General features: G+C 40.9%; 1 protein-coding gene across 1 annotated transcript in view; it reads left to right on the top strand.

Annotated features, from left to right (window-relative positions):
* kpnb3 (karyopherin (importin) beta 3) overlaps nucleotides 1–19,446 on the top strand; it is an 87,298-nt gene that overhangs the window by 28,702 nt on the left and 39,150 nt on the right. The window contains exons 7-11 of the mRNA XM_034174039.1: nucleotides 4,794–4,916; nucleotides 5,105–5,225; nucleotides 8,829–8,916; nucleotides 13,202–13,308; nucleotides 14,532–14,656. Coding sequence (XP_034029930.1) covers nucleotides 4,794–4,916; nucleotides 5,105–5,225; nucleotides 8,829–8,916; nucleotides 13,202–13,308; nucleotides 14,532–14,656 — 564 coding nt within the window. The remainder of the gene's footprint in view (nucleotides 1–4,793; nucleotides 4,917–5,104; nucleotides 5,226–8,828; nucleotides 8,917–13,201; nucleotides 13,309–14,531; nucleotides 14,657–19,446) is intronic.

The raw sequence follows: 19,446 nt of genomic DNA on the forward strand, positions 1-19,446 counted from the left end.
TACAGACAGACATGGATGACCTCTAATTTCCTGCTTTTAAACTCAGATAAAACTGAAGTTATTGTACTTGGCCCCACAAATCTTAGAAACATGGTGTCTAACCAGATCCTTACTCTGGATGGCATTACCCTGACCTCTAGTAATACTGTGAGAAATCTTGGAGTCATTTTTGATCAGGATATGTCATTCAATGCGCATATTAAACAATATGTAGGACTGCTTTTTGCATTTGCGCAATATCTCTAAATTAGAAAGGTCTTGTCTCAGAGTGATGCTGAAAAACTAATTCATGCATTTATTTCCTCTAGGCTGGACTATTGTAATTCATTATCAGGTTGTCCTAAAGTTCCCTGAAAAGCCTTCAGTTAATTCAAAATGCTGCAGCTAGAGTACTAACGGGGACTAGGAGAGAGCATATCTCACCCATATTGGCCTCTCTTCATTGGCTTCCTGTTAATTCTAGAATAGAATTTAAAATTCTTCTTCTACTTATAAGGTTTTGAATAATCAGGTCCCATCTTATCTTAGGGACCCTCGTAGTACCATATCACCCCAATAGAGCGCTTCGCTCTCAGACTGCAGGCTTACTTGTAGTTCCTAGGGTTGTAAGAGTAGAATGGGAGGCAGAGCCTTCAGCTTTCAGGCTCCTCTCCTGTGGAACCAGCTCCCAATTCGGATCAGGGAGACAGACACTCTCTCTACTTTTAAGATTAGGCTTAAAACTTTCCTTTTTGCTAAAGCTTATAGTTAGGCTGGATCGGGTGACCCTGAACCATCCCTTAGTTATGCTGCTATAGACGTAGACTGCTGGGGGGTTCCCATGATGCACTGTTTCTTTCTCTTTTTGCTCTGTATGCACCACTCTGCATTTAATCATTAGTGATCGATCTCTGCTCCCCTCCACAGCATGTCTTTTTCCTGGTTCTCTCCCTCAGCCCCAACCAGTCCCAGCAGAAGACTGCCCCTCCCTGAGCCTGGTTCTGCTGGAGGTTTCTTCCTGTTAAAAGGGAGTTTTTCCTTCCCACTGTAGCCAAGTGCTTGCTCACAGGGGGTCATTTTAACCGTTGGGGTTTTACGTAATTATTGTATGGCCTTGCCTTACAGTATAAAGCACCTTGGGGCAACTGTTTGTTGTGATTTGGCGCTATATAAATAATTGATTGATTGATTGATTGGCCCCAGAGGGTTAAACCTACGATATGCAAGTTTTGAACACGGCAGAAAATGCTATCGTGCATCCGTAAAGTATTCACAGCACTTCACTTTTCCATATTTTATATTATAGCCTTATGCCAAAATGGAGTAAATCCCCCCCCCCAAAGCTCTACTCTCAACACCCCGTAATGACGACATGAAAAGTATATTTGAAATTTTTGCTAATTTATTAAAATAAAACTAAGAAATCACATGTACAACCCCAATTCCAATGAAGTTGAGATGTTACGTGAAATTAAATAAAAACAGAATATGACCTGCAAATCCTCTTCATCCTATATTCAGTTGAATACATCACAAAGACAAGATATTTAATATTCAGACTGATAAACGTTTTTGTTTTTATTTAATTATTTGCTCATTTTGAAATGGAGGCCTGCAACACATTTCAAAAAAGCAGGGACAGTGGTAACAAAAGACTGGGAATGTTGATGAATGCTCAAAGAACACCTGTTTGGAACATTCCACAGGTGAACAGGTTAATTGGAAACAGGTGTCATGATTGGCTATAAAGGGAGCATCTCCAAAAGGCTCAGCCATTCACAAAGATGGGGCAAGGATCACCGCTTAGTCAGTTTAAGAACATTGTTTCTCAAGAGCACTTGGAGAAAACCCACACAAACAGAACATGCAAACTCCAAAGCCCAAAGGTGGGAATCTGATCCCCTGACCTTGCTGTGAGGCAACAGTGCTAACAGCTAGCAGTGCGCGTGACCAGTGTTCAGTTGAATTGTGCGTCTCATCGCATACAGTTCTGTGTCCTGACAATACTGTGCATGCTACGTATGCACAGTTGCGCAGAGAAAAATGAAACATTTGCTGCAACAATTTCATGCGTGGGATCCCACTGTCAGTCCAACATCCCGCTGTCCACGGGTGCCACTCACTTATTTCACTCAACACCTCGGACAGAGGGGGAAAAGCAGAATTAGTCAGCCGTTAAAAACACACCTAAGGTATAATTCATCAACAGGAAAGCAGATAAAATACAAAAGTAATCGCTGGCCGCGATCCCTAAGCTTCACTGACATACCTCAAATTTAGATAAAATTGAGGCATAGACCTCTTCATTACTAATAAACTGAATTTAAAAGGACAGGAAGCATAGTTCCATGCTATGCCAGTATGCTAGCCATACGAAAGGGAGAATAAATGTCTTAAGTCGAGACTTGAATGTCTCTACAGAATCTGTTTTATCGCCATAGGGAGATCATGCCACAATACGGGCACGATGAGAGAAGGCTCTGTGTCCGCAAACCTTTTATTCACTCTAGGGCAGGGGTCTTCAACTTCAGTCCTTGAGGCCCAGTGTCCTGCACCATTTAGATGTCTCTGGTCCAACACACCTGAATCATATGGCTGAATTACCTCCTCAGTAAGCAATCAAGATCTCCAGAGTGCTGCTAATGAACTTAATTGACTCAGGTGTGTTGAAGCAGTGATGCATCTAAAAGTTGCACGACACCGGTCCTCAAAGGCTGGAATTGAAGACCTCTGTCCTAGGGGCACAAAGTAGTCCTGTGCCCTGAGAACGCAGAGCGTGTGGAACAAACAGTATAGTGGTCCCCCTCCATTAACGCCACCTGTACTGCAAACTAAAAGTGGCCACATCAGAGAGGTGGCCTGTGTTGAGGGGGAGATGAAATCCAACATGTGTGCAGTACTCTATAACATACTGTATTGCTACAAGCATGAAGTATGGGGATAAACATCACAGATTTGACTACAGTTAGAGACAAACCATGTATTCACTCAGTCTCAGTCCGAAATATTACAGCACAAGAATTGCATCGTTTAAAGTCGCAAAAATGATAGAAAATCAGAACAAGATCAGTCCACAAAACAGTTAAGCATGCAAAATATTTAACTTGCCTGGTAACATCTGATGTCTTGGAAACATCACCCATTACCATCAGGACATGATGCCAAAGCTTCTTCCTGTAGTGCATCTTCAAATTGGTATGAATATTGTTGATCTGCATTTTACCAACACTGAAATCAACAGCTAACTTTCAGGAATCTTCTCCTTTTTCATTCAAACAAATGACTTTGACCTTTTTTTCTAACGTTAAAGCTTTTCTTTTCTTCTACTGTAACAAAAACTTTTGTCTTCCATGACGCAATAGTTTCGCCACTCCATTAAATTTTGGAGGTGATCCGGATTCTCGATCAAGTTTCACTTTATATAGGCTTTGAAGGATTACTGTTAAGAGGGTTATGTCAAAACTACTGCATGGATTCTCACTAAATTTTCACCACAGATACAAATTAGGCCATGGAAGACTCATTACATTTTGGAGGTGATGCAGATTCTGGATCAAGTTTCACATTATATAAGCTTTGAAGGATTACATCAAAACTGCTTCACAGATTCTCACCAAATTTGCACCACAGATAGCTATTAGGCCATGAAAGACAACTCAATGTCGGAGGTGAGCCACATCCAGATTGGTGGACATCAGAAATCTCTGATTCTTGTTTTTGATAAGAGTTGCAGGACCATTCAAACAGAGAAAAAATTGCAACTCAGTCCAGAAAATTTGGCTTCAGTTTGTAAGATGGCAGTGCATGTGAGCATGTTCAGTAGGGCTGCAGCTATTGATTATTTTAGTAATCGAGTATTCTATCGATTATTCTGGCGATTAATCGAGTAATTGGATAAAAATTACTTTTGCGTTTTAAAACATTAACAGTCCAGGGCTCTCCCTAAGTAATGGCATAATGTCACTGCGTTATCACGGAGATTGTTAAATATAGTGTATCCCTTTGTTTTCCTGGGTAATTATTTATTTTTTCACATCTTTACAAGTATTGGATCTTTCCTGGTGTCGGTAGCTTAGCCAAAGTCGCGCCAAAGTCTTGACATTTTGCTGAAATGGGGATGGGTTGTGGCTTTGTTTTTTGTTTCCCCAACTTGTAAAATGTAACCATTTTTATTTATTTATTAAGGTGGTGGACTGGGTCCCTGCATGAATTTCTTTTTAACACTCTGGAATTCAGCCATTGCATTTCATTTTCAGCTGGGGGTTGAACATGAAAGCTTCGCAGTCAGTTTTTTTTTTTTTTTGTTATTTTGAGTTCTCGTGTTTGTGAAGCATTGTGTGTTGCCCAAAAAAGCTAAAATTAAAAAGCGAATAACTCATTGCGAGTCTAAGCAAAACACAGAAGAGTGGACTTCTTCCAGAGACTGTCTGTGGCCGGGACGGAGCTGTGTGAGGGCAGTGCTGAGCCACACACTTTGTTTTGAATGCACAGTAAGCTATTTCAGATGATCAGTGTGGACCGTCTTTTTCCTAAAAGGCTTTATTTCCCTCTTTGTCGTGTTGGAAAGCTGAAGCTTTTGTGCTAATTTGATTAGCGCTTTCTGTAGTCTTCTTCTGTTTGTTTTTCTAGGGACATTGCAGCACCACACACAGGCCTGGCATATGTACTACAATGTTAAATGAAGCTTCGAGGCACAGAATTTGCCTCGGACATTTTTTGTAATCTAATTATTCGAATTACTTGACTAATCGTTTCAGCCTTGATGTTCAGATGAAACAAAACTCTAAAACTGTTTTCTTTCCCTGTTGGTTCAGGTGGTGAATGAATCTTGCTACCAAGGAGATGATGCTGTACTCAAGTCACTAGTGGAAATTGCAGACACAGCTCCAAAATACCTGAGACCCAACTTGGAGGCCACTCTGCAGTTGTGTTTGAAGGCAAGTCATAATGTGCTGATGTTAAAGATACATTTCTTTTGCTATTTATATTGCATAGGGTCTTAATGTATTTTTTGTTTTGTTTTTTGTCTCACTAGAAAGGTTCATTTGACATATATGCTTTGCAAGTCGTGGACTTAATATACAAACTGTTCAACTTAAAAATATATTTATATATTCCCTCCCAGCTCTGTGCTGACACCAACTTGACCAATATGCAAAGGCAGTTGGCACTGGAAGTGATTGTCACATTGTCTGAGACTGCAGCAGCTATGCTGAGGAAACACACTGCCATTGTTGCTCAGAGTGGTGAGTTCAAGCATCACTTGATTTCCAGATGATGTCTTTTAGCTTTAAGCAATTTTTATTGGAAGTTATCAACTAAATTAGGCAGGAGTTTAAAGTGTCTGTGTGTGTGTGTGTATTATACTCAGATTTGGCACTTAAAAAAAAAATACATACTTACATGTCTACGTACATTTCAGTTGCAACATTTTAAATTTGAGCTTGGTGTCTATTTTTCCAAAATTCAGGAGAGTTTATTCTATGCAAAAAGAGTGGGTACCAACTTCTCAAAAATACCACTTCCTGAAAAAAAATGGTGGTAAGTAGTCTCGTATAACCCCAATTCCAATGAAGTTGGGACATTATGTAAAACGTAAATAAAAACAGAATACAATGATTTGCAAATCTTCAACCTATATTCAATTGAATACACCACAAAGACGAGATATTTAATGTTCAAACTGATAAGCTTTATTGTTTTTGTGCAGATATTTGCTCATTTTGAAATGGATGCCTGCAACACGTTTTAAAAAAGCTGGGAAAGTAACAGTTTACCAGTGTGTTCCATCACCTTTCCGAACACTCAGTGAGCATTTGGGAACTGAGGACACTAATTGTTGAAGCTTTGTAGGTGGAATTCTTTCCCATTCTTGTTTAATGTACGACTTCAGTTCAACAGTCCGGGGTCTACGTTGTCGTATTTTGTGCTTCATAATGCGTCACACATTTTCAATGGGCGAAAGGTCTGGACTGCAAGCAGGCCAGTCTAGTACCCGCACTCCTTTACTACGAAGCCACACTGTTGTAACACGTGCAGAATGTGGCTTGACATTGTCTTGCTGAAATAAGCAGGGACATCCCTGAAAAAGACGTTGCTTGGATGGCCACATGTTTTGCTCCAAAACCTGGATGTATCTTTCAGCATTGGTGCCATCACAGATGTGCAAGTTGCCTGTGCCATGGGCACTAACACACCCCCATACCATCACAGATGCTGGCTTTTGAACTTTGCACAGGTAGCAATCTGGATGGTCTTTTTTCTTTTTTGTCCTGAGGACACGACATCCATGATTTTCAAAAACAATTTGAAATGGACTCATCAGACCACAGCACACTTTTCCACTTTGTCTGTCCATTTCAAATGAGCTCTGGCCCAGAGAAGGCAGCGGCGTTTCTGGATGTTGTTGATGTATGGCTTTCACTTTAGATGGTAGAGTTTTAACTTGCGCTTGTCGATGTCACGACAAACTGTGTTAACTAACAATGGTTTTCTGAAGTGTTCCTGAGCCCACACGATATGATCCTTTACACAGTGATGTCGGGTTTTAATGCAGTGCCGCCTGAGGGATTGAAGGTCACAAGCATTCAATGTTGGTTTTTAGCCTTGCTGCTTACGTGTAGAAAGTTCTCCAGATTCTCTGAATCTTCTGATTATATTATGGACTGTAGATGATGGAATCCCTAAATTCCTTGAAATTGAACATTGAGAAACATTGTTCTTAAACTGTTGGACTTTTTTTTTTCTTTTTTTTCACGCAGTTCACAAAGTGGTGATCCTCGCCACATCTTTGCTTGTGAACAGCTGAGCTTTTTGGGGATGCTCCTTTTATACCCAGTCATGACACTTACCTGTTTCCAAATAACCTGTTCACCTGTGGAATGTTCCAAACAGGTGTTCTTTGAGCATTCATCAACTTTCTCAGCCTTTTGTTGCCCCTGTCCCAGCTTTTTTGAAACATGTTGCAGGCATCCATTTCAAAATGAGCCAATATTTGCACAAAAACAATAAAGCTTATCAGTTTGAACATTAAATATCTTGTCTTTGTGGTGCATTTAATTGAATATAGGTTGAAGAGGATTTGCAAATCACTGTATTCTGTATTTATTTACATTTTACAATGTCCCAACTTCATTGGAATTGGGGTTATAGTTCAGGGGTATTCAGCTCCAGTCCTCAAGGGCCAGTGTCCTGCAACTTTTAGATTTGTCCCTGGTCCAACACACCTGAATCAAATGATAAATGGGCTGCATTTATATAGCACTTTTCCATCTGTATCAGGCTCAAAGCGCTCTGCAATTACGCCTCACATTCACACACTCGCACACCGATGTCATGCCATGCAAGGCACTCACTACACACCAGGAGCAAATGGCTGAATTACATCCTCAGTATGCAGTCAGGTTCTCCATAGTGCTGGTAATGATGTCATAAATTGACTCGTGTTGAAGCAGAGCCGCATGTAAAATTTGCAGGACACCAGCCCTCAAGGACTGGAGATGAATACCCCTGGTCTAGTTAAACACTTCCCCCTCCCACTTGACCCTATGTCTAAAATACTTCCTACAGAAACTTCTTTCAGGCCTATTCTAAAATCTGAGAAGCGCTTGCCTTCCCACCTTCTCATTTGTTGGGATACCTATATGCTCTGGAACTAGGGATGCACTGATCCATAATTTTTCACTTCCGATACCAGAATTTGGATATCTGCCAATACCGATACTTTTTCGATCTGATACCAGAGCTGTTTAATATTATTATTTTTGTTTTTTTTTATATGAGGATTTTCTTAAAGGAGACCTGAAAGTTGAGCTACAATTTGCCAGAAGGTGCATCTAGGACGAAAGCCTAGATTTGATGTTTTGGTGAAAGAATTATTTTTTTTATAGACTGAGAAAAGAGAGCACTCTCTCTGCCTGGCTCTCTTTTTCTCTCTCACTCGCGTTCTCTGTCTGTCCATCTCTTTTTCTTCCTCTCTCGCTGTTTAAGTGCTGCACAAACTTCGAACTTTTGGGAAACATGAAGCCTTTCAACTGTAAAATATCAACGGTCACGTGCAGGATTTTAATGGAGACTTTTTCCCTTTCAGCGGACAGAATCTCTGTACGGCTTCTCCTCGGCTGCATGCTGAGCTGGTATTTTACAGCCTCGGGACAGTAAAGCGGCTAACTTTTCAGCAACAATTCAGGTTTTTTTTTTTTTTTTTTTTTTTTTTTTTAATCAGTGCTCGACAGACAGACAATTTGAAGCCGAGAGCTGGGCAGAAATTTGCCGCTAACCGCAGATAGAACACTGTGGAAGAGAGCGCTCTCAAACAGCCCGGCTTCAGAAAACCTCCCCCCTCCCACTTGGCAGTAAACAGGCAGAGCGCAAACGGCATTAGCGAGTATTCAGTGGCTCTTCTCCGATATCGGAAAGTGTTGCAGGTTGGATTGGTATTTTCTGATCTGATTTACTGATCCGGGGTCGGATCGGTCCCATCCCTAGCTGGAACCCACCTCAATATTATCTCCATGCCTTTCCTTGCCTCATCCATAATTGCCGAAAGAATGTCGTCAATGAGGTCTTGCCAACTCCTGGATGAACCTGTCCCATTATTGTTAATAATAATAATAGTTGACAGTCAATTCAGTGTGCACTCTTGCATTGTATTTTGTTCAAAGTATTTACGTAATATCTGTGGGTGTGTTGGGGGTGAGGGGGGATTTGCTGCATCATGGTAGATGTGCCGTATAAGTGAACTTTGTTGAACTTGAGCATTAACTTTAACCCCTGTTGGTCTTAACAAAATAATCAGAGCTGCACAAGATGAGACTTGGGATTTAGCAAATATTTTGATGTGTTCTTAGTGCCGCAGATGTTGGCTATGATGGTGGACCTTGAGGATGATGATGAGTGGGCCATGGCTGATGAGCTGGAGGATGATGACTTTGACAGGTAATTTGTTTTATATCTCTGATGTAAACCCAGAGCACTAGTCATGCGTCAATGGCAGTGGAAGACCAGACACTTCTAATTTCCATGGAGACCTGATAGAATGTAGGATTGTGTTCTAGCCAAGGACCAAAAAAATGTTTAATTTGAAGGAATATACTGAACTGAGTCACTGGTGCTTCCTGATTCAGTCACCTGTCTCATCTCCTAAGCAAACTGTAATGTCACGTGAAGCACCACCTTCATGTTTTTACAGTGCAGGTTTATCCAAAATGAATAGTAAATGATACACTTCAAACATATTAAATTTCAGTACCTGCCCTCCACAAAGCAATCTGACCAGTTTACCATATGCATTCATAAATATGAAGATAGTAGCTCTTTTTTCTTCTAATTTGCTAGAGATGAACAAAAAAATTTTGGTCCAAAAGCTAGGAATGTCCCGACATGATCCAATCAGGATTTGACCTAATCAAGGCAGTTTTTGATTTAGCATTATTTTCACTTGATTCAACTCATGAAATCAAATTAGTGACCATGTTCCCTTCGCTTTAAAGTCACTGTCAGCAGACTGCACAAACTCGTGGCTGCTGCTTCACTACAGGTTCACGATGTGAGTTTTATAAACAGTCAAAGACTCTAAATATGCAATGAGTCTATTTTACTTATAGTGATAAACCATTTTACTTACAGTGATAAACCATGCTCACCTGTTTTCCTGTGTTTGAAAGGAGCGGAGTGATAAGTGCTCAGTGCTCACACCAGTGTTTCCAAAATAGATTTCACATTGCTTAAAATACAGTCTGTTTCAGAGGGGCAGAGTGATACGATCTTAATGGTCAATCAGGTTGCGATTTCCACAAAAGTTTTTATCATTGCTTTGGTCTGGTTAACTTTTTTAATGGAGACTGCAACCGTTGGAGAGGGTCCACTTTTCCCACTTGTAGAGACATTTTAAATGTTTTCACATACGCTTACACAATAAAAATGCTAATAAAATGTATGCACCCACTTTCTTTTTTTTTGCCAGACACTAGTAAAAATAAATAAAAATGTCTGCCAAGCAGCAACACACACCTGTATTTTGTCCTCAACCCAGAAATGCAGTTCCTTGACTGACCGCTTGAGGCTGGCTCCCACTTGAGGCTGACTCCAAAACAAAGCACAGTCCCCTACAAGCCCATTTTAAAATGTCCAGCTTTCGAGCAGAAATAAACATGTTTACAGCCTGGTACAAAAAAACATTTTGGTGTCGATGTCTCCCCTCTCCATGACAACTGCACAGCAAGTGGGGGATGTGTGTGTGTGTGTGAATTCCCCCCCTCCCAAACTAAAGACATTTTAACCATAAAGTTAAGTGTAATTGTGGGTGTGGTTGCTTTGAGTGACAAGGATTGAGCTCAGTGACGACTCCTCTCATAGCCTCTTATCGTAACCATGTCCACTTGATGTGGAGCTACTTGCTCTTGTGGTCTTTTTTTTTTAACAAACATCTGGTAAAACATGGGTTGTTGTGCAGTGAATTGTAGTAACAGATCTAAGATGGAATGCCCAACTTTTTTGAACCAAGACTTGCGCTTGTTCTGTGTCCATGTGTGAAAAGATCCACAGGTCATACCTAATGTCTGTGTGCAGCAGCAGACCTTTGTGTTCTGCACATCTCCAGCTGCGCATGGAATAATCACATCTGCAAACTTCTGGCTCAAGAACATGCAATCTTGTTAGCCACATCCATCACATCTTCCATATTTACGGACTTTTGTGCTAGCCAACTTTTTAATTCCTGGACTTTTTGGGTGCGCAGTCGGGATTTAGCCAGGAGGTTTACATCATAGCTCTTGTAGATCGTCTTGAAATGCTACTCTAAATTCCCTTTCTAAAGTTTTAGCTTTAGCCATTGTAGTATCCACTCGCTCCACTGTAGCTTCTCGTGCCTTTTCGATCCTGCACATCTGCAGATGGAAAGAAGTGGTGAGATTTTTTTATTTATTTATTTTTCATGTGGTCGACTGGAACTCAGCCCACGATCGACTGGTTGGGCACACTGGTTCTGTCGAAGAGGGGGGCTTGTTCAGGCTTTTCTCAACAGAGTCACCCATGCTCCACCCCACTACATGTTGAGTTCATTGTGAATCAATGGCCAGAGCTTGCAACATGGTTAAATGACTTGTTTTTGGCAGAACGGTGGCTCTCTTGCCCCTATCAGGGGCCTTGTAGCAGAAAACCAGCCTTGCAACTTCAGAGACACCCACAGATGTTGAAAACGTGAGGGTTCATATACAGGTTGACCTCTGTCGAGCTTTCTTGAAATAGTTGGCCTCAGAGATGGTGTGGAAAAACAAATGCAGACCTGCAGATGTTGCTGGGGGAAGCTTTGGAGCAGAGGTCACTGTGAAAGCGTGATGTTGTACAGTAAATCTTGTGGACCAGCACATTTTGTCCATTACAATTGAAATCTGTTATGTATAAAACTGACATCCATTACGTATAAAATGGGCAAAATTCAATCCGCTACACATAAAAAGGTGGTGCCAAATGATCAACGGGGAATCCCCAGCACCAATTAGGCTTATGCATTTCCTTGATTAAAAGCCTGCCGTTGAATCGGGACCTGCCTCATTTGACAGAGTGAAAACTTCATCTGACTGCATTATTCTGATTATTCTGACTGCATTATATCTGACATTATTTGCATTAAAAAGAATTACATTTAGTTGTCATTTTTTTTCTCTCCTGTCAGCTGCAAGTGGTACCTTAAAATTGTAAGCCTGATCTGTTTCTCCAGCTCCGTAATGCCTAGTCTCTTTATACAGAGTAGCGACAACTGAAAATACGATGCCAATTGTGCTGAACTACTGAACTTACCTTTTCTGTTTTCAGTTTTTATTTTTTTAATCAGTTAGCCACATACAGCGACAGGTATCATCAAAATAAATCTTAAAAATAGTTAAGATATCAAATTTACATTTAATTATTTAAAGCCTAATTTATGCTTCTGCAACTCTATTATTATGGATTATGGATTAATTTGTCCCTCAACAAGCTTTTCTTTTTACAGTCAATCTCCAGTTCAAAGGTAGGTATATAATTTATTTTTTTCCCAACTCCATGTTTCAGGACTTTTCTGCCAAACATATTTGATCCATTATCGAAATGTAATCAGCGTGCACACTGCAAAGACTTTTAAAAGATAAGAGTGAAACCAGAAAAGTGTCGAATCACAGCCTTTTGTGGTGTCTGACTTAGCAGGTGCATTCCAAGCTGTGTCCGTCTGAGCACAGTTTGGAAAAAAATGAATTCTCAGGCTTTTAATCACGGGAATGACTCCGGCCCCACTTTCCTTGAATCGAGTGTCACCGCTGGACTTTAATTTTTGTACCTCTTTGTCCGCTATATGCAAGGTATTTTAATGGAAATACATTGCGGCTGGACAGGACATTTTGTCTGATGTGGGTGAAAATCCGTTACATGCATACAGATTCTTTGTCATTGCAACCAGTACAACAAAAGTTAAGGTGCAAGCCTTTCAGTGCAACTATAAGCCTGCGTAACCCACACACCAACTTGAAAGATCTGGAGAAGAAAAGAAAAAATAAACATAAAAATAACCGATTGAAAGCTATGCCCAGTGTGGAAATGAAAAGACAATTATGCAAATTATATTTGTTATGGGCCAGTCCTAGGCCTACTTGTGCTTTTTCTTTGCATGATGCACATTTACTTCAATAATGTAGTATTATTGTTAAAAGTTTATCTTTTTGCCAAACATTATTATATTGGTACACAATATTGTGGTGACGCTGTGGCTTGGTGGATCTCAGTACACTTTAAAAGTAGATCTTGGTTCAAGAAAGGTTGGTCACCCCTGCTGGGACACCAAAATTTGTTCAAGGCATTCCCATCCAATGTCAAACATGGCTGCCATGGTGGCCATATTGAAAATGCCACCTAGAGCTATTGGCCAGCACTTAAAGATATCGAGCTGAAATGTGGTACAAGGGTAGCTAGTAGGTAGCTTCAAAAACACATCTGATGGGTTTTTAAGATCTTAATTTTTAAAAATTTGACCTTGATACAACCTTTGGACTTTGGCCATGCCCACTTTTATAGCTGAAACTGTGTTGTCTTGTATCATCCAGGTGAGCTACTGTGCCTGTGGCAGTATTTTTGAGTAGTTCTGCTAAGAAGCCAACAGATGGAGAGAATCTGGACTCTTTGCAATGATTTATATCAAGGAAATAATTTTATAAAGCTTCCCATTTTCTGAGAGAGATCTTCTTGTCATCAGTAATGCTGTAGCTGGAGAGAGCGCACTCGACAGAATTGCCTGCGGTCTGGGAGGAAAGATAATCTTGCCTATGATCAAACAGCACATCATGCAGATGTTACAGAATTGTAAGTAAACTTATAGAAGACACACTTGAACATTATTTCTTTGAATGTTTGTGTTGAACCTGCACATTTTGCAATGGGCTCTTGGGCTTGCACACAGCCATGAGAAATATTCATGTCTCTTGTAGGGTCCCTCCCCACTAAACATTTACAGGGAACAGTCTACAGCCACTGGCAAAAACTGTTGTATCACTACATGTGGAGGCTGTTCACCCAGATTTCTTGCATAACGGCAAATAAATGGACACATTTGTGCTAATTAGCATAAAGGTATGACTGAATCATACCTCATTCTTAATTGAAGACTTGAATGAATTCTCTTTTTTTCCATATTTTGAGGACAGTATTGAATCGCTAGGTGGTTTTGGGATCAAAAAACTGTTCAGATCAAATCACATTTTAAGTCATAGATTGTTCTTCAGATCAGCAAAGGGGGGTTGGGGGAGGGGGATGAAATATGCTTTCAGTTTTAAAATGATGAAAACAAGGTGCCCAATGTTTAAATATCATTTTGAAGTAAAATTTAACGGTTATACGTATTATTAAATTGTGATAGGAAAAATTGCTAGTAAACAGAAATTGCCTCTAACATAAAATTAAAATAAACAAAGCAGACCTGAATCTGCTAATGTTTTGATTCAGTTATTCTTTCTGAGTGGATTAAAGCAGTTGTTGAATGCATTTTGCCATAAAAAAAAAAAAAAAATCATTCATGCATCCACTAGTTTTCTCTTTGTGTGTACCTGCAGAGATGCTGCAGATAGACTGGGTGGAAAAAGCTAGTCTTAGATTTTGTAAAGTAACCTGATGAGGGTGATGGTTGAGGGATAATTAATCTGGAGGAATAAAGGTAATTAATGGCAGCTCTCCATACACACATTCACCTTTGTTGGTGTCCTCATATTCTACCAGACACTTGTTAAATGGGAATATTTCCTTTGACACCCCCTTTTTTTTGTTGTTGTTTTCAAGAAGCGGTTTAGTGTTTTTAAACAGGGCCCATACCATTACATTTTGCACTGGGTGATTGTTTTGTTAAACACTTTTAAATGTGAAAGTCTGAAGTTCAGTCACATCTTGATTTTGAGATCTCTTGTTCTTGCCAGGAGTTATGAGATAAATTGTAATGGGCTTTTTTGAAGAGAACTTTAAAGAAAAGCTTTATGAAAGTTAAGCTTTAAAATTTTTAATCAGCCAGGATAACTATATGGTCCTCTTTGTTCTAGCTGACTGGAAATACAGACACGCTGGGCTGATGGCACTCTCAGCCATTGGTGAAGGCTGCCACCAACAGATGGAGGCCATCCTCAGTGAGATTGTCAGTTTTGTCCTCCTCTTCTGTTCTGACCCTGTAAGTAATATTTTAACAAGTGTGTGTGTGCTATCTTGTAGGACTACACCAATGCAGCATTGTTTGGGTATCATCAAAGGGTCCTGATGCTGATACTCATGTGCCCAGTGGTGGTGGGAAGAGGAGTGTGGTTTCACATGTAATGGCAGTGCTTGGGGCCATGAGCTGCTCCAGTGAACCACACTGAAAGTGGGGCATGACAGTCATGCTTGACTTTGACAGTGGCAAGTGAATGGTACTATCACACTGTTGTACCATGCTCCCTTATTGCCTGACATGTCGATTTTTTTTGCACCCATTTAGAAAGTGATGTTCCTGGTACATGAATTGGCACATTAATGCAGTTGTTTTGAGCTATCAGTGATGGAAGTTTTCCAGAAATTTCAGAAATCCGGGTTTTTACGTGCGTGGTGAACATTTGCGGGTTATTTTTGATAGCATATAGTAGTGCTATGTGACTAAAAAGATTAATCCAGGTTTTGAGTATATTTCTTACTGTTACATGGGAAACAAGGTACCAGTAGATTCTCACAAATCCAACAAGACCAAGCATTCATGATAGTGTTAAGGCTAACACTATCTTAAGGCTATGAAATTGGGCTATTAGTAAAAAAAAAAAGTAGAAAAGGGGGTGTTCATGTGTCGCCTATTTAAGGATGAAGCCAGCACCTGTTGAACATGTTTTTCCTCTTTGAAAGCCTGAGGAAAATGGGACATTCAAGACACTGAATGTCAGAATGCTTTAATGCTCCACATCCAAACAGTTGGTGACAGTAATGCACCATGTTAGTTTGGAAAGTGCCAGTAAACTTGAAAGAAGGGTTATTTTTGTTTTCCTGGCTCGTGTTGGATTTAGTCTGTGATCTTTCATGACGTTTGTATTTGTAAAATTGTTTGGAAATGTCTGAGACGTCACAGTGGATATTAAGTCTTGTATTTTCATGTCCTGATCCGAGACGAGGGGATAATGTAACATGGTGCCACTCGCCCACACAGCAGTGAATGAGAGATGCCCTTGCAGATTTTACTGCGAATGCCGTGTTGTGTTGAAACAACAAAGCAAATTGATGAAGTTGTTCTGCTGTAGGGAGATGATTGAAATTTTCATGAATGTATTCAAAAGGCGGCTGGTTCAACCAAAAGGACCAAGCTCTGACCCAGCTTTTTAAATAATTTATACGGAAAACTAACAGTCTTTAACTCTTTGATTTTATTACATCCATCAAGGTCGTAATAAAAATATTGGCATGTAGCAAATCAAGTCAGGAGCACCAATGTAGAAGTTGTGGGTCGCCATTGTGGAGTTTGCGTTGTTGCCAGTGTGGCGCTTTGGAGCCAGGCTCCTGGTGACCGTCGGCATGCCGTTGAGCAAGACTTCTACATATCTGTGCTGTCGCAATCGAGCATGAGAGAAAATTGAATCGACACACTGAGCTTAGAGAATAGACTATCTTTATTTTCCAGATGTACAGCGTTTCTACAAGTTGATAAACAATTTTGTAGGAAATGCTTTTTCGTGAACAAAGGAAGGACTGAGAGACTCAGGTGATAAGCTTTGGTCTGTACTGTTGATCATCTGTATATGACTGAGAACAGGTGGTTGCTTGCCACCCTCTGTGGGGGACATGAAACAGACCTTTAATATCTGGATCGAATGTGTTGCACTTCAGCATGTTAGCACCCACTGCCGGACAAGGGGACATGAAAAGACATTAACAGGTATAAAGCAGGAGTTCTGTCAGCAGACATTAACTTGCATCAGATACAGCTTTGTGTGGCAGGCAGTAAACGACACATTGAAATTACATATGACTTTGTGCTTGGTGACTGAAAGCTGTTTATGGTGAATTTGTGTCTCAAAGGTGTAGCTTGGTTGCTACAAGTGTTTATTTATTTGTCTGTTAGGATTACGTCAAAATGACTGCACGTGTTTTGACAAACTTTTCACCACAGATAGATATTAGGCCATGGAAGACTCCATTAAATTTTGGAGGTGATCTGGATCAAGATTTCACTTTAGGTTTTGAAGGATTACATCAAAACTACTTCATGGATTTTCACCAAGTTTGCACAGCACGCTGGTTGAAGGTGAAGGTTTGGGCACCCCTGATTTCCATGGTTTTCCTTTATAAATCATTGGTTGTTTGGATCAGCAATTTCAGTTAAATATATCATATAGCAGACAAACAGCGATATTTGAGAAGTGAAATGAAGTTTATAGGATTTACAGGAAGTGTGCAGTAATTCTTTAAACAAAATTAGGCAGGTGCATAAATTTGGGCACCCCAACAGGAAAAAAAATACATCAATCTTTAGTCGATCCTCCTTTTGCAGAAATAACAGCCTCTAAATGCTTCCTATAGCTTCTAATGAGAGTCTGGATTCTGATTATAGGTATTTTGGACGATTCTTCTTTACAAAACATCTCAGGTTTGTTGGTTTCCGAGCATGGACAGCCCGCTTAAAATCATCACAGATTTTCAGTAATATTCAAGTCTGGGGACTGAGATGGCCATTCCAGAACATTGTACTTGTTCCTCTGCATGAATGCCTTAGTAGATATTGAGCAGTGTATAGGTCATTGTCTTGTTGAAAGATCCATCCCCGACGCAACTTCAGTTTTGTCACTGATTCATGAACATTGTTCTCAAGAATCTTCTGATATTGACTGGAATCCATGTGACCCTCAAATTTAACAAGATTCCCAGTATCTGCACTGGCCACACAGCATGATGGAACCACCTCCAGATTTTGCTGTAAGCGTTTCTCTTGGGATGCTATTCTTTTTCAGCCATGCATACTGCCCCTTATGACCAAATAACTCGATTTTAGTTTCATCAGTCCACAGCACCTTATTCCAAAATGAAGCAGACTTGTCCAAATGTGCTTTAGCATACCTCAAGCGACTCTGTTTGTGGTGTGTATGGAGAAAAGGCTTCCTCTGCATTACAGCATCATACAGCATCTCTTTGTGCAAAGTGCGCTGTATAGTTGAACGATACACAGAGGCACTAGCTGAAGAAAGATCATGTCGTAGGTCTTTGGAGCAGGTCTCTGTTTTGACTGACTTCTCACCATCCTTCACTTCACCTTATGAGATTTTTCTTGGCCTGCCACTTCAGGCCTTAACTAGCACTGTCTGCAGTCTTCCATTTCCTTACTATGTTCCTCAGAGTGGAAACTGATAGCTGAGATCTCTGAGATAGCATTTTGTATCCTTCCCCTAAGCCATGATGTTGAACAATCTTTGTTTTTAGGTCATTTGAGAGTTTAGAGGCTCCCATGTTGCCACTCATTAAGAGATACAAAGAGGGGAAACATTTGCAAATGGCCACCTTAAATACCCTTTCTCATGATTGGATTCACCTGTGTAAGGTCAAGGGTCAGTGAGCTTACCAAACCAATTTTGTTTTCCAATAATTAGTGCTAAATGTATTCAAATCAATACAATGGCAAGGGTGCCCAAATTTATGCACCTGCCCAATTTTGTTTAAATATTTATTGCACACTTTCTGTAAATAGGTGTTCGTCTGCTATATGATATATTTAACTGAAATTTCTGATTAACACCACAGACATCAGTCAATTCTTCAGCAGTCTGCACTTGATGAAAATGAATCTCATGGTCCACCAAGACAAAATAAAATTTAAAAAAGTTAAATTACTCTGTTTGGCCTTTGTGTGGAGGGGCAAGGCCGCGCGAAAGTGTACATGCTCTTGATGACACATGTCAACATCTACATGCTCCACATCCATACTCACGGCGGCAGTAAAATAGTGTCCTGCTACACAAACGGCAGCATCAGTACAGGTTAGTGTCCACAATCTGACAAACTCTGAAAAAATTTAAATTTCAAGGTGAAGTGTCGTCTCCTCTGTACAGCCTCTAAAGCCCCGTTTACACATAGACGGTAAGAGCTCCCGGAAGCGTCCCGGACGAGTTCTTGGCAGTCTTATGCCGCGTTCACACCGGGCGCGATCAGACGCTACAAATTCGCGTGGGTCGCCAGGCGACGGACGCGCCTCCTTCGCCCAGTGTGTCGCTGTGCTTGGGTGGACTTTCGCTGCGAAAATTCGCCCCGGTGCGTCATCAAATAGGAGGAGCTTCCATTCCACTCCCCGCTGCTGTGGTGCTGCTGCTCGCATCAAAAACTGTCATGATTGTGAAATAAAGGACAAAAGAGACATAAGTCCTGCTCACAGGCTGCTACCAGATACAGGGCATGTTCACATCTTCAGTCAAACTCCAGACATCTCTACATCACTACATATTCAGTCCCTGATTGGTCATCGCGGCACGACGAGACGAAAAAGTTCGGATTTTTGAACTTGGGAGGAGGGCAGCGCAACATGAGGCGACGCAATATCGCACCACAAATGCGCAAAACGCTCAATCGCTTCACTCGCCTCCGTCGCGCTGCGCGGTTTGGTGCCAAAACGCGTCCTTACATAGGGATTACATGGCAACCTGTGGCTGCAGTCGCTCGCGTCGCGCCCGGTGTGAACGCAGCTTTAAGGATCACACGCCGTTGATAACGCTGGCACTAGGGGGCGTGGCTTATGTCCGGCTTTACCGGGAATCGTCGAAAAAATTATTCAACATGTCAAATAATTCCGGGAGCACTCCCGGAGAATTCGCGTGACAGCGGAGACAACACGAACGGCGTTTGATACTTGTTAATCGCCATTTCATCCTGCCCCATCCTGTAGTGCCGCAGTTTATACCGCCGTAATTGGCGGCCGGCGTTGTATCCCTAATCAACGGCGTGTAAAACGGCGATAGAGCACAC

Source organism: Thalassophryne amazonica, chromosome 1 (assembly GCF_902500255.1).
Source record: "Thalassophryne amazonica chromosome 1, fThaAma1.1, whole genome shotgun sequence".
Lineage (NCBI taxonomy): Eukaryota > Metazoa > Chordata > Actinopteri > Batrachoidiformes > Batrachoididae > Thalassophryne > Thalassophryne amazonica.